A 17459-nucleotide genomic window follows, 5' to 3' on the forward strand; every position below is an offset into this window, starting at 1 on the left:
CAATAAATAAGGGTTCATAAATAAAATCAACACTTTACAATAAATAAGGGTTCAAAAATAAAATTAAAAATGGTTCATTTATGTTTTCGCATCCACCTGAATAATACGTAGCTGCGCCCCTGGTTGTGTTAATCCATTTGAGGAGCCGGTAGTTTATCTTGAGGAAATAAATTACGACACAGAAGTTAGACTGTAACATGCGCAGTCCGCTGCTCAACCACTGCGGACGCGGCTCCGCCGCTGCGAAGAATTAAAAACCGCTGGAAGTAACTCATCCAGCGGATTTAGCAAATGGAGCCTCCTGGGTTCACGTTGCCCAGGAGAGCGGCGCTCTGGAGGAGCTGCAGACGTAACATCTGTCCGTTTCGGAGAAGCGAAACCACGCAAAAAAAAAAAAAAATCCTGGTAAAAGCCACACCGGACAGGGTAAAACACTCAGAGTTCAGTTGATCTGTTTGGATCAGACAGATCCAACTGACTGATGAATTAGCGCAGATTTTTCTGCAGATGGGAACCAGGAGGAAGTGCGTTCAGACCCCAGCGGGTGAAGTGATGCTAATAAGTGAAGTCGCTTAATTTAATTTATTAAAAGTTATTGGGGCCTCAATCAGTGGTTTTTGTCACTACAGAGAAAAATGTAGATACATTTATCTGTTTAATCTGTGATGGGATCTGGATTCACGGTGAATATTAACTAAACCGCATAAAATGCGGCTAAATATCCGATGTTAATATGATTGTAATTTCACGGATAAAAATAGTACATGACCGATTTTTTTTTTTTTTTTTTTATGTTGTCGGTCAAGATAACGGATAACAAAAAAAGTCTAGCGCCACCTGCCGCCCTGACACCAACTCACACATCTTCATTCACAGTCTTACTTGTAAATCGATTTTTCTTTTCTTGGACGTTTTGATGTTAGCTTGTCGATGTCTCAGTTTTATTCGCTGGGAAAATCAATCAGCAGCTTGAGGTGACTCTGCTGCTCTCTAGTGGCGAGAAGCCGTAATGTTGGCTGGTAACAATCGGAATGCATTGTGGGAGATGTAGTTTGTAATCAATTCGTGCTCAAACCCTATTTTAAGTCAATCATCAGCCTATAAAATGCTGGGGGGGCGGGGGGGGCCACATGTGGCCCGCGGGCCTTGAGTTTGACATATGTGCTTTGAAGCATAAAGTGGAAAAATCTTAATATTTTTCTGTTGCATTCAGAACTTCCACCTGAAACAGAGCATGCTGAATATTGTTTTTCTTCTTGAAGAAAAAAATCCCAAGATCTTGAAGATCACACTTGAATGAAAACTGTAGATCAGTGTTAAATGAAAAAGGCCTGATCACTGCATTCCTCCACTAAATCAAATATAAATTTGATTATAAAAATTCAATCTTTTTATCAGCTGCAGACAAAACCAGACAAGACTCAGTAAAATGTGAGCCATAATGTTGGAGAAGGAAGACAGTAAATCATTCTGTTTCTCTGACTTTCCACCTAAAGAAACGTCTTTTGACTGTCGTTTTCTTACCTGTCCTAAACATAAAACAACACAACCTGGAGATAAACACACATTCATTCGTTCTAATGCTGCAAAATCAAAGTTTTCCAGGAAAGGTCGTGGTGGAAACAGGTAGTTTGGTTCTTACCATTCTGACTTCATTATTTGAAAAAAATATATATACTTTATTTATTGCAAAAAATATAGACAAAAAATAACTAAAATTTCTTACAACTTAGCTGAAAACAAAAGTTAACTTAATCCAATGTTTTAAGTTCAAAAAGTAGTTATAAGGTAATAATTTTACAAAAACCTCCCGTTGCCATGACTCCGCTGTGTCATCAGTCACTTTAACGAATGGGAGGGTCTGAAAGTTACCAAAATAATCTAAACACATATAAATATGAAATTAATTACAGATCTTGGTTCTAAACTAACTAAAGTTTATTCTAAGTGCCCAAAGAAGAACTAAATTTATAGAAGTTATGATTTATCAATAGTCAACATAAATGGCCACAACATATTTATGTTTCTATCTTTCTGGGAACTTTGCATTGACCTCCAGACTCTGACCTAAACTGAATTCACACATTAGTCCTAAACCTAACCAGTCAGTCTCCACACGGATAGTTATGACAAAGAAAATGGTTTTTACAGTGTGTTAGGAAACCAGCCGTGTTGTTTTGGAGCCTCTTGTAACATTTCTTGTTCCCAGAAGAAACTAAACTCAGCAAAACTTCCTCTCTTCTTCACATTCGTTGTCACTGCTGGATTTTTACTTGAAAAGATTCAAACTCATTGTTCATATATGTTCTAATTCAGAGATAATATCGCATATGAGGTGAGAAATGATCTGGTAAATGAAGGACTGCAGACAGATAAGGTTAAAGGTCAGATCAGTCAATAAGGTTTAATGGATCTTTAATCTGGAAGAGAACCAAAAAACAAAGGAAATAACAAATTAAAAGCACTTAGAATTTTCTAGAAAACAGCCTGAAAAATTTTAGTTTCCTGTGAAAAGTTCAACATTTTACTGATGAAGGCAAATCGGAAATCTGGAATCAGAGATTAATGGGAATTTAACCCAATCTGAAATGACGATTAATTGAAGAACGACAGAAACTCTTCTGACTGACATGAACTTTCAAATCCTGTCAGTATTTGTTCTCACCGGTTGCTGAATGAAGTGGATGGTGGAGAAAAGGCCTTCGCTCATCAGCTGCTGCTCACCTGGAAGGAAAGAGTCTGAACCTCTGATTTTGTAAGTGTATGGTTTTTGAAGCTAAATTTAACAGACAGACAAAGGAAGGGGCTTTGTTCTGAGATCTGGGCTCAGTGACAGAAGTTTTCATAAGGTGGTTCAGCGGTGCCTCTGGGCCAACAGGAGGCCACAGACACAGGAGCAGTGCCAGGTTTTCATTGTGATGTAATCTGATAAAAGCTCCATATTTCACCAAAACTCTGCAGCTTCTGCACAAACTGACATACCAGCAGTTAGGAAACTAGGAGTCTTGCAAAGATGCTCCATGTTTGTTAGTTTTCATAAAACCGTCTGCTGTGACAGCAGCTTTTATAACAGTTTTTTTTTCAGATGATGCTAGAGGAGGCCCAGCCAAACCCAACCTGGCTTTAATTGCTGGTGCTGCTCTGCAGAGGTTTGGTAACACGGACGAGTATTTTTATCTCCTCAGAGTGAGAAGTGTCACGTCCTCAAGGACATTCCATCAGACTCAGATGAAATCCTTCTTTTCTGGGTTTTTGCTCAGGTTTTAATGTCAAACCGTTACAACACAGAATACTGACAGCGTTTTCATTTTAACAGAACCAAAGTCTTCACTAGCAGAAGTTCAGCTCAGAGCCCAGAATGGAGCTTAAAGATAAAGATTTTCACCACATAAAGCAATAATTCTGTATATTGTGACCATGGAGATAAGAAACTGAGGAGGATGTCTGTCTAAGACCAGCCTGGCTTACATTTTATATTTAAACCCACAGATTAGAACAAGACCAGACAGATGAAACTCAGTTTACTGTTAGCTGACATAAGCTGTGTCTCAGTGTTACGTCCAGGGTTCCTGCTGTCCTCACAACCTTACAGACGACTTTCTACCAGCAATCAGGGTCTGGAAACAAAACTGAAATATTCCAACATTAAATGGATAAAGAAACAGAAAGTGGAATAATTTAAAAAGCCATTTTTAACTCAGTGCAATAAACATTAACCTTAATGCTAAGATGTCCAGCTTTACTCCAGACATTTCTCTGTGGATTAAAACCTCCATCATTAGAATCATATAACCTTTGAATAGCAGTGGCACCAGACTGGAGCCCTGAGGAACTCCTCATCTGATCCTTATACACACACAAACAAAAATAATCCTCAGTGATCAAAATATCTGACAAATCAATGGATATCTTGGTTAAAGGTGAGGAAGGTTCTGTACTGGATGAATCCCAGTCTAACCAGCAGCTGAACCAGTTCAACCTGATCCCTGCAGGTCGTTCGGCTCGTCTCGGTCCTCCAGGTTCAGCTGCACCGCTCCCTGTAACACATGTTTCTAATCCTCAGCAGTCACGTGTGTCACGTCTCTGTTTCTTTAATTCGACCACATGAATCAGGTCTGCGGTTTTCCAGAGCAGCCTCAGGACTGCTGGTTGAATTCAAACACCTCATTCTGTACCAACGTCTTACTGACCTGCATCGTTTCTGAAGCTCCCACCTGGTTGATCTGCTAGTTATCCTGAAATGTTTCATCTCTCTCTGCTGACTCGTCCTTTACGAACCCAAACTGACTCAATCTGGTGACGGCGGAGCGGCTGCTGTGGAGTGTTTGTAATGTTTGGGGTTTCCATGCCTGTTTATGTGTCCTGTGTGCAGGAGGCCCCTCCAGGTAGCAGCTCTCATTATGAAGCCGTGTAAACCGACACCTGCTTCTCATTGGGGCCTGAGCTGCGGCTGCTGCTTTCAACCTGAAAGCGCAGAGCGCTGCGATACCTTTGATCTTTACACAATGCAGTAAAAATGCAGCTCCTGTGCAGACAGGTCATGTTTCCTTCAGCTCTGAGGAGTTTTGGGGAAACTTTGCTGCTTCAAGCTGCTGCGTGGCTACCTGGAGAAAAAACTAACGCCAGCATTTCCTTCACCAAACCCCTGATGTTAGTTTGGCAGTAAAGTTTTGTTTCACTTCTGCTCAGAACTAATGGATTAAATCTACCCAACAGAGATGAGAGTAATCCTCCATTCCTGTTGTAAAGAAGCCAGGACTCCAGGAAAGCCCTGCTGGTTGTTGGTTCTGTCGTGTCAGGTTGCCCGGCTCTTCAGCTGTTTTAAAGGTTTTCCAGGATCCGACTCCTGACAGAACGACTTCTATGCAGGCGAAGCAGCTGAGAGTTTGCAGAAACTGCTGCTGTTACAGGAGGGATGAGAGAACAGGAAGAGGAAGAGGAAACTAACCAGCCCTGAGTCAAAATGACAGCAGGGAGGATCAGGATGCTTCAGTCCAGCAACATGGACTGACCCACATTTCAGCTTGTCTGATTTTACTGTGTTGCCTGTTTGGTATCTAAGTTCACACACGTTTAATTTTGAGTTACTGCTGGATTCCTGACTGACTCTGGTGGCGACTAAACGTATGAAATGATGGGACTACAGGCTCTGTGAACGGAGCCCAGTCCTCAGGATTCATTCATTTCAAAGAGCCGTTCAAACGATTCTGAACATTTCTGAAAACAAGCCATATAGTTTTTATTCATTTAGAGAAATCTGGCATGTGTGGGCGAAGTTTACAGTAAAAAGTTGAATGATTTCTATCAAAGGTGACCTGAACAGGTTATTTAACTCTGTGGGCTGCAAAACATGTTCATCACATTTTGGGCACAAAATCATTAGATGATTTCAGTCTCATCAGTTCTGCCTGTTATGATCTTCTTTCACAATGAGCCGTTTAATAACAATCCTTGATATTAAATGTATAATATCAAAGTATAAACATCAAATCCTCATGCAGTTGTTTGGTATAAATTTGCATTAATAATATTTTAGTGATATTTGTAAAATAGAAACAAAGTGAAAGGAGAACACATGAACTTTATTTGCTTTTGCAGAAACAAATATCATTTTATGCACTATTAAATATAATTAAGGCAAAGCAGTGATGGTAAACAAGAAGAAGAAGAAGAAGAAGAAAGGTCCTCCAGGCCTGCTCAGGGTAAAGAATCGGACCTATTACGTCCTCTGACCTCTAGGGGTCGCCATAGAGATCCATCTGTGCTCCTGTGTTTGCAGACCTGCTGCCACACCTGGAACCACTTCCTCCTCATCAGTGGATAAAAGGATAAAAGGTTTACTTTAGTTTATTGTTTTGGCCTCAGAAAGCCTGAAGTTTGTGTTGTAAAGTCCTGAGCCAGTGGAAAATAAATAATGGAGATATTAACTTTAACTTCTTTTAGTTATCGGCTTCAGATTTAATATACAACTTGTGTTACACCCTGATTCATTCAGGCCTAAACCCGACTATCAACAGAGACACACACCTCTCTCTGTGTGTGCTGACCTTTGACCCAGCTGTGAGGACCTGATGTTTGCATATGGAGGTTTGGTGCAGGAGCTTTCATGCATATTTTAATCAACATGAAATCATAATTTCAGCTCAGCAGCAGAAACAGAATAAAGATTTTAGGTTTGAGGTTTTTCACTCACCTGAATCCGTCCTCATCAAACCTCGACTTGGTCACCAACTCAGCTGTTCATCACCAAACTGGTTCAGCCTGGATTATGCAGAACATCCACTGATTCAGGTATGGATTATGGATTATGGATTATCCATCTGCACTGATGTTTCTAAATGAAAGTTTCAGACTTTTGACTTCAGTAATAACTGGAAAACTCAAAGTTACAGAAGAAGCTTTATTTCTTCTCAGGTGGAGGAAATGTGTTGCTGAATGTAAACAGCAGCTCTTGTTCCCAGATGCACCAGGAGAACCTCATGAATTCAGCTTGTAGAATCAACCTCTGCCTTCAGCACATCACTGCATGACCTCACACAGGATCACAGAACATCAATGAAACCTGCAGCTGAACGTGGTAGAAAAGGAAAGTGTTCGTCTGTCTGGGTGGCAGGTTGTGTGTTTTACGGCGCTCTGCAGAGGAAACGTCTCAGCTGGCAGAGCCTCGTTTTCAGCTGTTTTAAAGCATCCTGAGCTCCCAGCAGGAGACAAGACGTCCTTTACCAGTAAAACCAAACAAAAGCATTTTGTTTGAACACATCAGCTGTAGAACAAAGACGGCAGGTTTAGTTTCAGACGCTGCAGAAACACTAAATGTATTTTTAGACGAGTTTCTCAGGTAAATATCTTGAAATAAAACTACAACAAAGTAACTTTTCAGCAAGATATAAAGTTTTAAGTAAACATTCCCCTATTGGTTAAAGAAATGTTAGTTCTGCAGTTCTGCAGTTCTGCTTGTTAGTTCTCTAACAAGATATTTTTCATAATTCAAGTGAAATAATGTCAGTATTTTTTCATCAATATTAAGGAATTATTGATCTTTATTGTGTTAGTTTTGTCTGATGCCAAGTTTTTTGCACTAAAAACGAGACAAAAATATTTGGTAAGATTTTGTATTTTTATAGTGAAGAGTCAAAACTTTTGACTTTTTTTCCATTTTGTCATACAGGGCAGAATTTAACATTTTATGGGATTTCTGTCATAAACCAACACAAAGTAGAGCAGAGCTGAGAAGTGGAAGGAAAATCATTCATGTTTTTCTGTTTTCTTCAAAAACTTCAAGAGGTGTAAATACAAATAAAATGTTTTATACATTTTTATTCAATTTCTTACAATTTTTATAGTTTTTCTGTAAAAAAGAAAAAAAGCATAATTTTCCTTCTCGTTCGTCACTAAACCCACTTTCAGTTGTTCTGTCTCCAAACATCTCAGACATTCCTGGTCGTCACTCGACAAAATAACAAAGTCTCTCCATCACTGTGCTGCTCTGGATGCCACCGGTTCTGTGAATAATAACCTGAAAACGACTCGGTGGAGAAGTTTTCAGGTTGAAGCGACGTCGAGTCAGAAGTGAAACCTCAGAATAATTTCAGCCTCAGTTCTGACCAGAGAGATGCTGTAATTAGACAAACAGGCTGAGTTTCACACCTCACTGTGGAAAATGGATCAAAACTCTGATTTTAACTCAAATCATCTCAACAAGCTGAAAACTCTGGAAAAACTCCAGATGGTTTTACTGAGTGATTCATGTTTGGTTTTGTGATTATGAAAAATAATTTGAGAAAATCTTTGGCAGTGATTGATTATTCCAGATAAAATGTTGCAGTTTATTCCTCCCTTGCAGCTTCGAGCTGCAGCTGCTGCACTTTGGTTTGGCTGCAGCAGAGCTGCAATTGTGTGACGCCTGCAGCACCAAGCAGCAGCAGCAGCAGCATCATTATGAAAGAATCTCAGGACAGAGTCAGACCACAGCTTGTTTACAACTAAACTCAACTTTCCAAACATTTAAGAATCCAACTAAACACGTCCAACAGGTCCAATTAGCAGGATTAATAGATGTATTTGAAGAATACAAAAAATAAACTTTTGTTTGTTTGTGTTTATTTGAAGTTAAAACGAGCTCCAGGTTGATCTTTACAGTTTCAGTGTGAAGCGATCCGTGAAGAGTTAAACCCTCCTGTAAGTCAGGATCCTGCTGGAGGTGGAGAAGCTCTTCCTCTCTCACTCCTCCCTCCATCAGAGGTCGGAGCAGCTGAGCTCCAAACCTCCTCAGATCTGCAGCTGAGCGGAAAGCAGCGGCTCCTAATTTATTGAACCATGAAGCTGCGCTCTTTTGCACGCCTGGCGCTGTCCTTTGCGCATGTTTGCTTCCTCTGCTGCTTTCTGGAGGCAGTTTGCGCTCAGGAAGCTGCTGAGTCTGATGCGCTCCGGAGGGGGTTGACATGGCAACACAACGGGCAGGTCTTCAGCATCCTGAGCCGCGGGGCCCAGTACAGACCCACCGGGAGGCGGCAGAGCGGCTCCCCGCGCCGCAGCGACCCGGTCCTGGTCCTCAGCAGCGCCAACGACACGGCGGCGGGCGCTGCGCCCCGGGGGGCGCCGCGGGTCCCCGCCGCCAGCAGCTCCGCGCAGCTCCGCGCCATGGCGCGCCAGCAGCCTCAGGCCGGCTCTGCCCCGGCCAACAGGGAGGACACGATGGTCGGAGATGACCCCTACAACCCCTACAAGCGCCACAGCTACGACCCCTACTACAACTACTTTGACACGTACCACAGACCCAGACCCCAGACCCAGCCCCGGCCCGGATACGGAACCCGGTACCACCAGAACGGTCAGAGCAACGCCGAGCTTTTCCAGCTGCTATTTTGAGTTTGGTTTTGTTTAATTAATGAAAACGGGAGTCAGACTGGTTCATGTTCAGTAATAAGTTTCTGTCTTCTGTGGTTTTTATCTTTCTCTCATGAAAATCCTGGTGATTAAATTCCTGCTTTTATTGACTCATTACTGCAGCTCAGGCCCCCAATCAGCTCCAAGCTAAAGACAGACAGATGTTTGACTTCATTCTGCACCTCCTGATCTCTGCAGGAAAACAGATTTATCCTCATCAGCATCTTTTACTGAACAGAACCGAACCGTTACAACGGCATCAAAAATAATAAGAGAGGAGCTGAAAACAGATAACATTTAAAAAACGAGCAAATATTAGTGATGTGAGTGATGGCTGTTACTGTTTAAATGAGTTTCTGAGCTGGAATCAGAGCAGCAGATCTGATGGTGAGAGAAAATCCATCCTAATAAGAATGCAACAATTTGACTTTATTTTGTTCAACCAACAAATCTAATTATTCTGTCTCTGAAAATAATTTTAATGTAATTTTGTGTCTGAAAAGTGAATCAAACCCGCTGAGTTTGTGTAAACATGAATAACCAATCCTTCTGATTTTGGTTAATAAATCTCAGAAATAAATATATTTGCATTCATATCAAACACTTTAAACATTAAATGCTCCAGTTGTTCCTCTGGTTCTTCTCTGACTGCAGAAGAAGAGATACATTTTCTAAATGACATATTTTAAGCTTTAACTTGTATAATTTATAATGAAATATTGAACTTTTCTTTATTTTCACTCAAAAGGGATTTACAGCGCCCCCTGTTGGTTATAGAGCTGTTATTGCAATCTTTCCAACCCAGTCTGTAGAACCAGAACCAGAACAGCAGAGAAGGTGGAACTGAAGAAAGAAAGAAAGACAGAAAGAAAGAAAGAAAGATTGCATGTTCTTTCAAATCTGTAAGATTTGAATTTGGAGATTGATTTTAATTTTAACACTAGAAGGAACTGAGAGGCTGCAGCTTCTTCTAAATCATGTCTGATTCCATTTAAATCAGTTTAATATAAACTTGTTTCCTGTCATCACAAGAGGCTTTTTTTAAGGTTTTGTTGGCTCTAGTGGCCTTTATTTGAAGGTAGTTTGACAGGAAAGAAGGTTATGAGAGACGGGGAAGACATGTGGCAAATGTCACCAGGCTGGGAATCAAGCCTGTGACCACCAGCATGAGGACTAAGGCCTCAATAGGTGGGTTGTGCTTTGCCCCTGCGCCACCACAGCAACCCTCACAAGAGGCTTTAAAGTTAACAGAAGAATCAACTTTCCTTCAGTCGTCTTCTCTTTCTGACTGAAGCCGTTTAAACGTTTCTGTGTTTGTTGCTCAGATATTTTAAAATGATCTTAAAGAAAGTTTTTCCTCACTGCTTCCTCCTGGCTGCAGGTCTCCCGGATCTGGTTCCGGATCCGTATTACATCCAGATCGCCTCGTACGTCCAGAGGTCGCCCATGTACAACCTGCGCTGCGCCGCTGAGGAGAACTGCCTCGCATCGTAAGGCTTCCTCTTCCTCAGTCATGCAGAGTTTATTAGTGAAGATATGGAAGGAGTTGAAGTTCTTTTGAACTCAGTTTGAATTTCCCAACCTGCTTTTGGACTTTGGTTCTGTTTGTTTCCTGAACCAAGTCCAGAATGAGTCCAGAGATCTGCTGGACGCTTTGGTTTGGACACAATCACCTCAACTTGAATGTTAATGAAACAAAGGAGATTAATGGCGATGAAGGTGTGGCTTTTTCTATGACTTATTATGTGAACAAACTCATTTAGGTTTGATTTTATTTGTGTTTCTTAGTGGAAACACAACAATTCAATTGACAGTAGCAGAATATTGACAACGTTTTGCTCACATCTGTAATGAAAACTAATGAAGCACAGAGCAGACGGTTCTGCTTCAGGAAGCTCAGATCCTTCAAGCTTCGCTGCAAACTGCTGCAGATCTGTAAAATATCAGCTGGTTCATAAATCAGGAACAATTAGATCAGAGATCAGCTGATGTTCTGCAAAAGCCTGAAAATCAGTTTGTTTTTGCTCTGCTGTGATAAAGGGATGACTGACACATTCAGGCCACAATATTCACCTCAATGTTAACAACTTTGAGACTTTTCAGACAAAACCAGCCAAACTCAGAATCAGCAGGTCAGACTTTTTAAAGATCAGCCAGAAAACGACAATCAGTGCCATAAATATATAAATATAAACCAGTTGGAAGCGTCTTCTCTTCTTCTTCTGCTTTAATATGAGCTACAGCATCACAAAGGACTGGCTGCTGATCCATCTGAGCCAAATTTATGTTTCCACCAAAGAAAAGTCAAGACAATAAAACTGAAAATTAGATTTTTTTTATCCTTTATGTTTTTAAAGGTTGTGAATTTGTTCGTTCGACTCGGATCATCTCCTCTGTTTTCCAGCTCGTCTCGCTCTTCTGCGGATTACGACACCAGAGTTTTGCTGCGGTTCACTCAGAGGGTGAAGAATCAGGGGACGGCCGACTTCCTGCCCAGCAGACCCCGATACGCCTGGGAGTGGCACAGCTGTCACAAGTACGCAGATCATTACAGATTTCCACTTTAGAGCTGATTTTATGGAGGCTGGAGGTAAAAACAAACCCGACAAACTACAAGCTATGAGCTATTATTCTGAAATTCTTCCATTAATGTGAAAATAATGTTATATTCCATCATATAACTGAGGAACATCTGAGTAGATTAATGCAAAAATATACAAAGAAGGATTTTTAGCCTCATTGCTAACATCACTTTGGTTTAAAACTTTGTTCTAATCACTAGGTAGTAAAATAAATACTCTGAAATTACTCAATTTAATCACATTTAGAGCACAACTAAAACCAAGAGTTGAACATATTCCTAAATATTTAAATAAAACAACAAGGAACAGAAAATAATCAAATAATCTGTTAATCATAAAACTAGAAACATTTTATCATTGCTAGATGAATTAGAATATGTCTGACATTGAATTAGCTTTTCTTCTACAGCTCAGATTCATGTGAGGGATTTTAAATAATCTGAAATATAAAACATGATCCAAAAATGTAAAAAGTAAAATCTGAACTCTGACCCCTGAGGAACTCCAGAAGTGACTAAAAAGACATTTTACAGGATCTATTTTTACAGAGTTTGTCAGTAAGGTTGATCATCTTTCTGGAATATTTGAATGAATTTTTATTCTTATATTGACCTGCCGTGTGTTCAGCCACTTTCACAGCATGGATGAGTTCAGCCTGTACGAGCTGCTGGACGCTCGGACCTACAGCCACGTGGCCGAGGGCCACAAGGCCAGTTTCTGCCTGGAGGACACGTCCTGCGACCCGGGATACTACCGCCGCTACGCCTGCACCTCACACACACAGGTACACACACACAGGTACACACACAGGTACACACACACAGGTACACACACCCAGGTACACACACACAGGTACACACACACAGGTACACACACACCCAGGTACACACACCCAGGTACACACACCCAGGTACACACACACAGGTACACACACCCAGGTACACACCCACAGGTACACACACACAGGTACACACACCCAGGTACACACACCCAGGTACACACACACAGGTACACACACACAGGTACACACACACAGGTACACACACACAGGTACACACACACAGGTACACACACACCCAGGTACACACACACAGGTACACACACACAGGTACACACACCCAGGTACACACACACAGATACACACACACAGGTACACACACCCAGGTACACACACACAGATACACACACACAGGTACACACACACAGGTACACACACCCAGGTACACACACCCAGGTACACACACCCAGGTACACACACAGGTACACACACACACAGGTACACACACACAGGTACACACACCCAGGTACACACACACACAGGTACACACACACAGGTACACACACACACAGGTACACACACACAGGTACACACACACACAGGTACACACACACACAGGTACACACACCCAGATACACACACACAGGTACACACACACCCAGGTACACACACCCAGGTACACACACACCCAGGTACACACACACACACAGATACACACACACACAGATACACACACACAGGTACACACACACGTACACACACAGGTACACACACACAGGTACACACACACAGGTACACACACACCCAGGTACACACACACAGGTACACACACCCAGGTACACACACCCAGGTACACACACCCAGGTACACACACAGGTACACACACACACAGGTACACACACACAGGTACACACACACAGGTACACACACACAGGTACACACACACACAGGTACACACACCCAGGTACACACACACACACACAGGTACACACACACAGGTACACACACACAGGTATACACACACACAGGTACACACACAGGTACACACACACACAGGTACACACACCCAGATACACACACACAGGTACACACACACCCAGGTACACACACCCAGGTACACACACACCCAGGTACACACACACACACAGATACACACACACACAGATACACACACACACAGGTACACACACAGGTACACACACACAGGTACACACACAGGTACACACACACAGGTACACACACACAGGTACACACACACCCAGGTACACACACACAGGTACACACACACAGGTACACACACACAGGTACACACACACAGGTACACACACCTGCTCAACGTCTGATTCTTCACATTTATTTTCTTTTGTTTCCCAGCAACATTATTATAAACAAGAAACATTCAGGAACAAATAAAACAGACAGTAGAGAACAAGATACAGACACAATGACAATTACTGAACATGTAAATTATACATTTATTTTAAAATTGAGTTGGTGTTGCAGGGTTTGAAGTTAGCGCTTTAGCATTAGCTTCCACTAAATGCTGCGTTGCTGTAGCGCTTTAGGGCTAGCTAGCTAGCTAGTTAGCAGTACCCAACGGTCTGTAAAGGTGGAGGAATGAAGCATAGTTAAAGCAAGACAGAGTCATCACCAGACAGGTCAAAGTTCATGGATGTGATGGCTGTGTTACACTGTGGCGCCCTCTAAAGGCAGCAAAATGGAAGTAGAAGAGTCACTTTCCCAAAATAAGATTCACCTGCTCAAACTGTGAGTAAAGACATAACGTAAAAATAGTTTAACGTATTAAAATCTAAAGAAGTTGTTTTTGCTGCTGTTCAGGGTTTGAGTCCCGGATGTTACGACACCTACAGCGCCGACATCGACTGCCAGTGGATCGACATCACCGACGTCTCGCCTGGAAAATACATCCTGAAGGTGAAAATCCCTCCTCTCTTCATCTCTGTTCAGGTGTTACAGTAGAGATTAGGGTCCAACCTGTGAAATGTCTCATGTCCAGACTATAAACCTGTTAGCCTTCCTGTCCTCCTGCAGGTGACAGTGAATCCCAGGCAGCAGGTCCCAGAGTCCAACTTCAACAACAACGTGGCTCGCTGTAACGTTGACTACACGGGCAACGCGGCGCACATCTCTGGATGCAGCCTGACGGGGTAAAACACTCGGGCAGAGGGGAACCTGCAGCGTTAGGGATGATCTGGGTCTGAACCCAGACCAAAATACTGGAATCTGCTTCACAAACGTCTCTGGAATCCCTCGGCCTGAGGCTTCATATGGGGAAAACAGTTACACTGTCAAAAATGAGCAGCAATAATTTGGGTTATTTATCCTGTTTTAAGATTTTAAAAAATTGGAGTAAATTTTTCAAAGTCCTATTTTCACCATGTTATTCGTTCATTTATAGATCAAACTAAATATTTAACTTGATAATTAAAGATTTAGTTTGGAGCTAAATATTTAGCTCAGGGGTGTCAAACTCAATTTCACCGAGGGCCACTTCAGCATATTGGCCCCCCTCAACGGGCCTCATTGACGGTACAGATCAGGAGTGCATCCCTGATAAAACACCCCAGACAAAAGGTTGACTTCCCTCATTCAGGTCTGTAGAGGCTTATAATGAGTCAATGGTCCAGGTGTGTTAGAGAAGGAACCATCTAAAACTGCAGATGGTAGCTCTGGAAAACTAGGCTTGGGCAGCCCCAGCATAAATGTATAAAATACAATGTTAAAAATAAATTAAACACCTCATATTGTTAAATAACTGATTTTATGTATTAAAGTTTTAAATATTACATTTGAGTTTCCATGGATGTAAAATTACTGCTCAGTTTAAAAATTACAATATTTAAATCAGTGATTAAAGGTAAGCAAACAAATAATAAAAACAGGTCACATGGGCAGACATGATAGACTTTACACAGAGATTTAGTCTCAGAGGCAACTGAAATCAATTAATAAAAAATACTTTCTGAATATCATCTCATGGTCTCTGAACTAAATGCGTCTTTCTGACCGGGAGCTGACAGCGAGTTGAAGAGTTATGGACCGGACGCTTTGGAGCGTCTGGTTAGGAAGCGCATTACAAACCTTTGGTTGAAATGTAGTTTGTAGTCAATTTGTGCTCAAAACCTATTTTACGTCAATCATCGGCCTATAAAATGCTGGGGGGCCACATGTGGCCCGTGGGCCTTGAGTTTGACATATTATTACGCCATAGAACTGCCAATTGGTAACTGAAGTAAAGTAGCTTCGATTTCAAAGAAGCCGACATTGAAGTCGATTGGCAAATGAACCATCACCAAAGAGGAAGGCTCTTGTTGTCTCACTGCACCCCAAGAGATGCAGAACCTACAAAAACCATTTCTGTCTGGTTTCGAACCAGAGACCTTTTGCGTGTAAAGCAGACATGATAACCACTACGCTACAGGAAATGAACTTCTCTGCTTTGTTTCAGTTTGAGGTTCCAAAGTTGAAGATGTGAGATGCAACGCATGAAAATTTAAACTGAGGTTTGCACTCAGATGCCTGGATTCAGAGTACAGACCATGACACCACAGACCCTTGTTGGCCTTTAGTAAACACCTGTGATGAATAGAACATGCAAAATCTGTTTCTGTCTGGTTTCGAACCAGAGACCTTTTGCATGTAAAGCAAACGTGATAACCACTACACTATAGAACCTCAGGCTCTTTGCAGTGTTCCTGGTAGATGATCCACATTTTGTTAGAGACTAATGTCAACGATGGGCATGGAACAATGTCAAATACTTACAGATCCTCTCAGAGAGCACAGTAACTTGGTGAACAAACTGTCAGACTTATACTTGTGCCTAATTTCACATCACAGTCCATAAACTAAGCCTGGGATTAAAAAATTGTATTGAAGATGTCATTAGCAGAGACAAATGGTTCTACAGAGACTTGGCTAAATGGCTATTAAATAAAATCAATACTTACAAATAAAAGATGGTTCAAAAATAAAATTAACACATTAAAATAAAAAAATATCTCTGAAATACAATCAGCACTTGAAAATTAAAAATCTTCATTGTGGTAAGACCATGTAAGTTCTTCTTAAATCCATGGAAACTCAACAGTTTGTAAGGTAGGTGAGTTAGCTCAGCAGGTTAGAGCACCGTGCTGGTAATCCTGAGGTTGTCGGTTCAAACCCACATGGGGCAATTCATGTGTAAGGTCCTTCAGACAATCAACACCTCAAAATAAATAAGGGTTCAAAAATAAAATCAACACTTTACAAAAAATAAGGGTTCAAAAATAAAATCAACACTTCTAAATAAATAAGGGTTCAAAAATAAAATCAACACTTCAAAATTAAAAATGGTTCATTTATGTTTTCGCATCCACCTGAATAGTATGTAGCTGCGCCCCTGGTTGTATTAATCCATTTCAGGAGCCAGTAGTTTATCTTGAGGAAATAAATGACGACGCAGAAGTTAATTAGACTGTAACATCCGCCGCTGCGAAGAATTAAAAACCGCTGGAAGTAACTCATCCAGCGGATTTAACAAATGGAGCCTCCTGGGTTCACGTTACCCAGGAGAGCGGCGCTCTGGAGGAGCTGCAGACGAAACATCTGTCCGTTTCGAAGAAGCGAAACCACGCAAAAAATAAATAAATAAATAATAATCCTGGTAAAAGCCACACCGGACAGGGTAAAACACTCAGAGTTCAGTTGATCTGTTTGGATCAGACAGATCCAACTGACTGATGAATTAGCGCAGATTTTTCTGCAGATGGGAACCAGGAGGAAGTTGTTCAGACCCCAGCGGGTGAAGTGATGCTAATTTAAGTGAAGTCGCTTAATTCAATTTATTAAAAGTTATTGGGGCCTCAGTCAGTGGTTTTTGTCACTACGGAGAAAAATGTAGATACATGTATCTGCTTAATCTGTGATGGGATCTGGATTCACGGTGAATATTAACTAAACCGCATAAAATGCGACTAAATATCCAATGTTAATATGATTGTAATTTCACGGATAAAAATAGTACATGACCGATTTTTTTTTATGTTGTCGGTCAAGATAAGGATAACAACAAAAGTCTAGCGCCACCTGCCGCCCTGACACCAACTCACACATCTTCATTCACAGTCTTACTTGTAAATTGATTTTTCTTTTCTTGGACGTTTTGATGTTAGCTTGTCTCAGTTTTATTCGCTGGGAAAATCAATCAGCAG

The 17459-nt window shown here is 41.4% G+C and overlaps 1 protein-coding gene across 1 annotated transcript; it reads left to right on the forward strand.

Moving 5' to 3' along the window:
- Positions 1-8192: 8192 nt before the first annotated feature.
- On the forward strand, positions 8193-14640 carry lox (lysyl oxidase). The gene is made up of 6 exons (XM_088008475.1): positions 8193-8830; positions 10268-10376; positions 11291-11422; positions 12096-12252; positions 14086-14181; positions 14299-14640. The coding sequence occupies exons 1-6, from the start codon at positions 8317-8319 to the stop codon at positions 14416-14418; spliced, it is 1128 nt and encodes a 375-aa protein (XP_087864601.1). The 5' UTR covers positions 8193-8316; the 3' UTR covers positions 14419-14640.
- The last annotated feature ends 2819 nt before the right edge of the window (positions 14641-17459 follow it).

This window comes from Poecilia mexicana, unplaced genomic scaffold (assembly GCF_051168715.1).
Source record: "Poecilia mexicana isolate PSO_F unplaced genomic scaffold, ASM5116871v1 scaffold_9, whole genome shotgun sequence".
In the NCBI taxonomy this organism is placed as follows: Eukaryota; Metazoa; Chordata; class Actinopteri; order Cyprinodontiformes; family Poeciliidae; genus Poecilia; species Poecilia mexicana.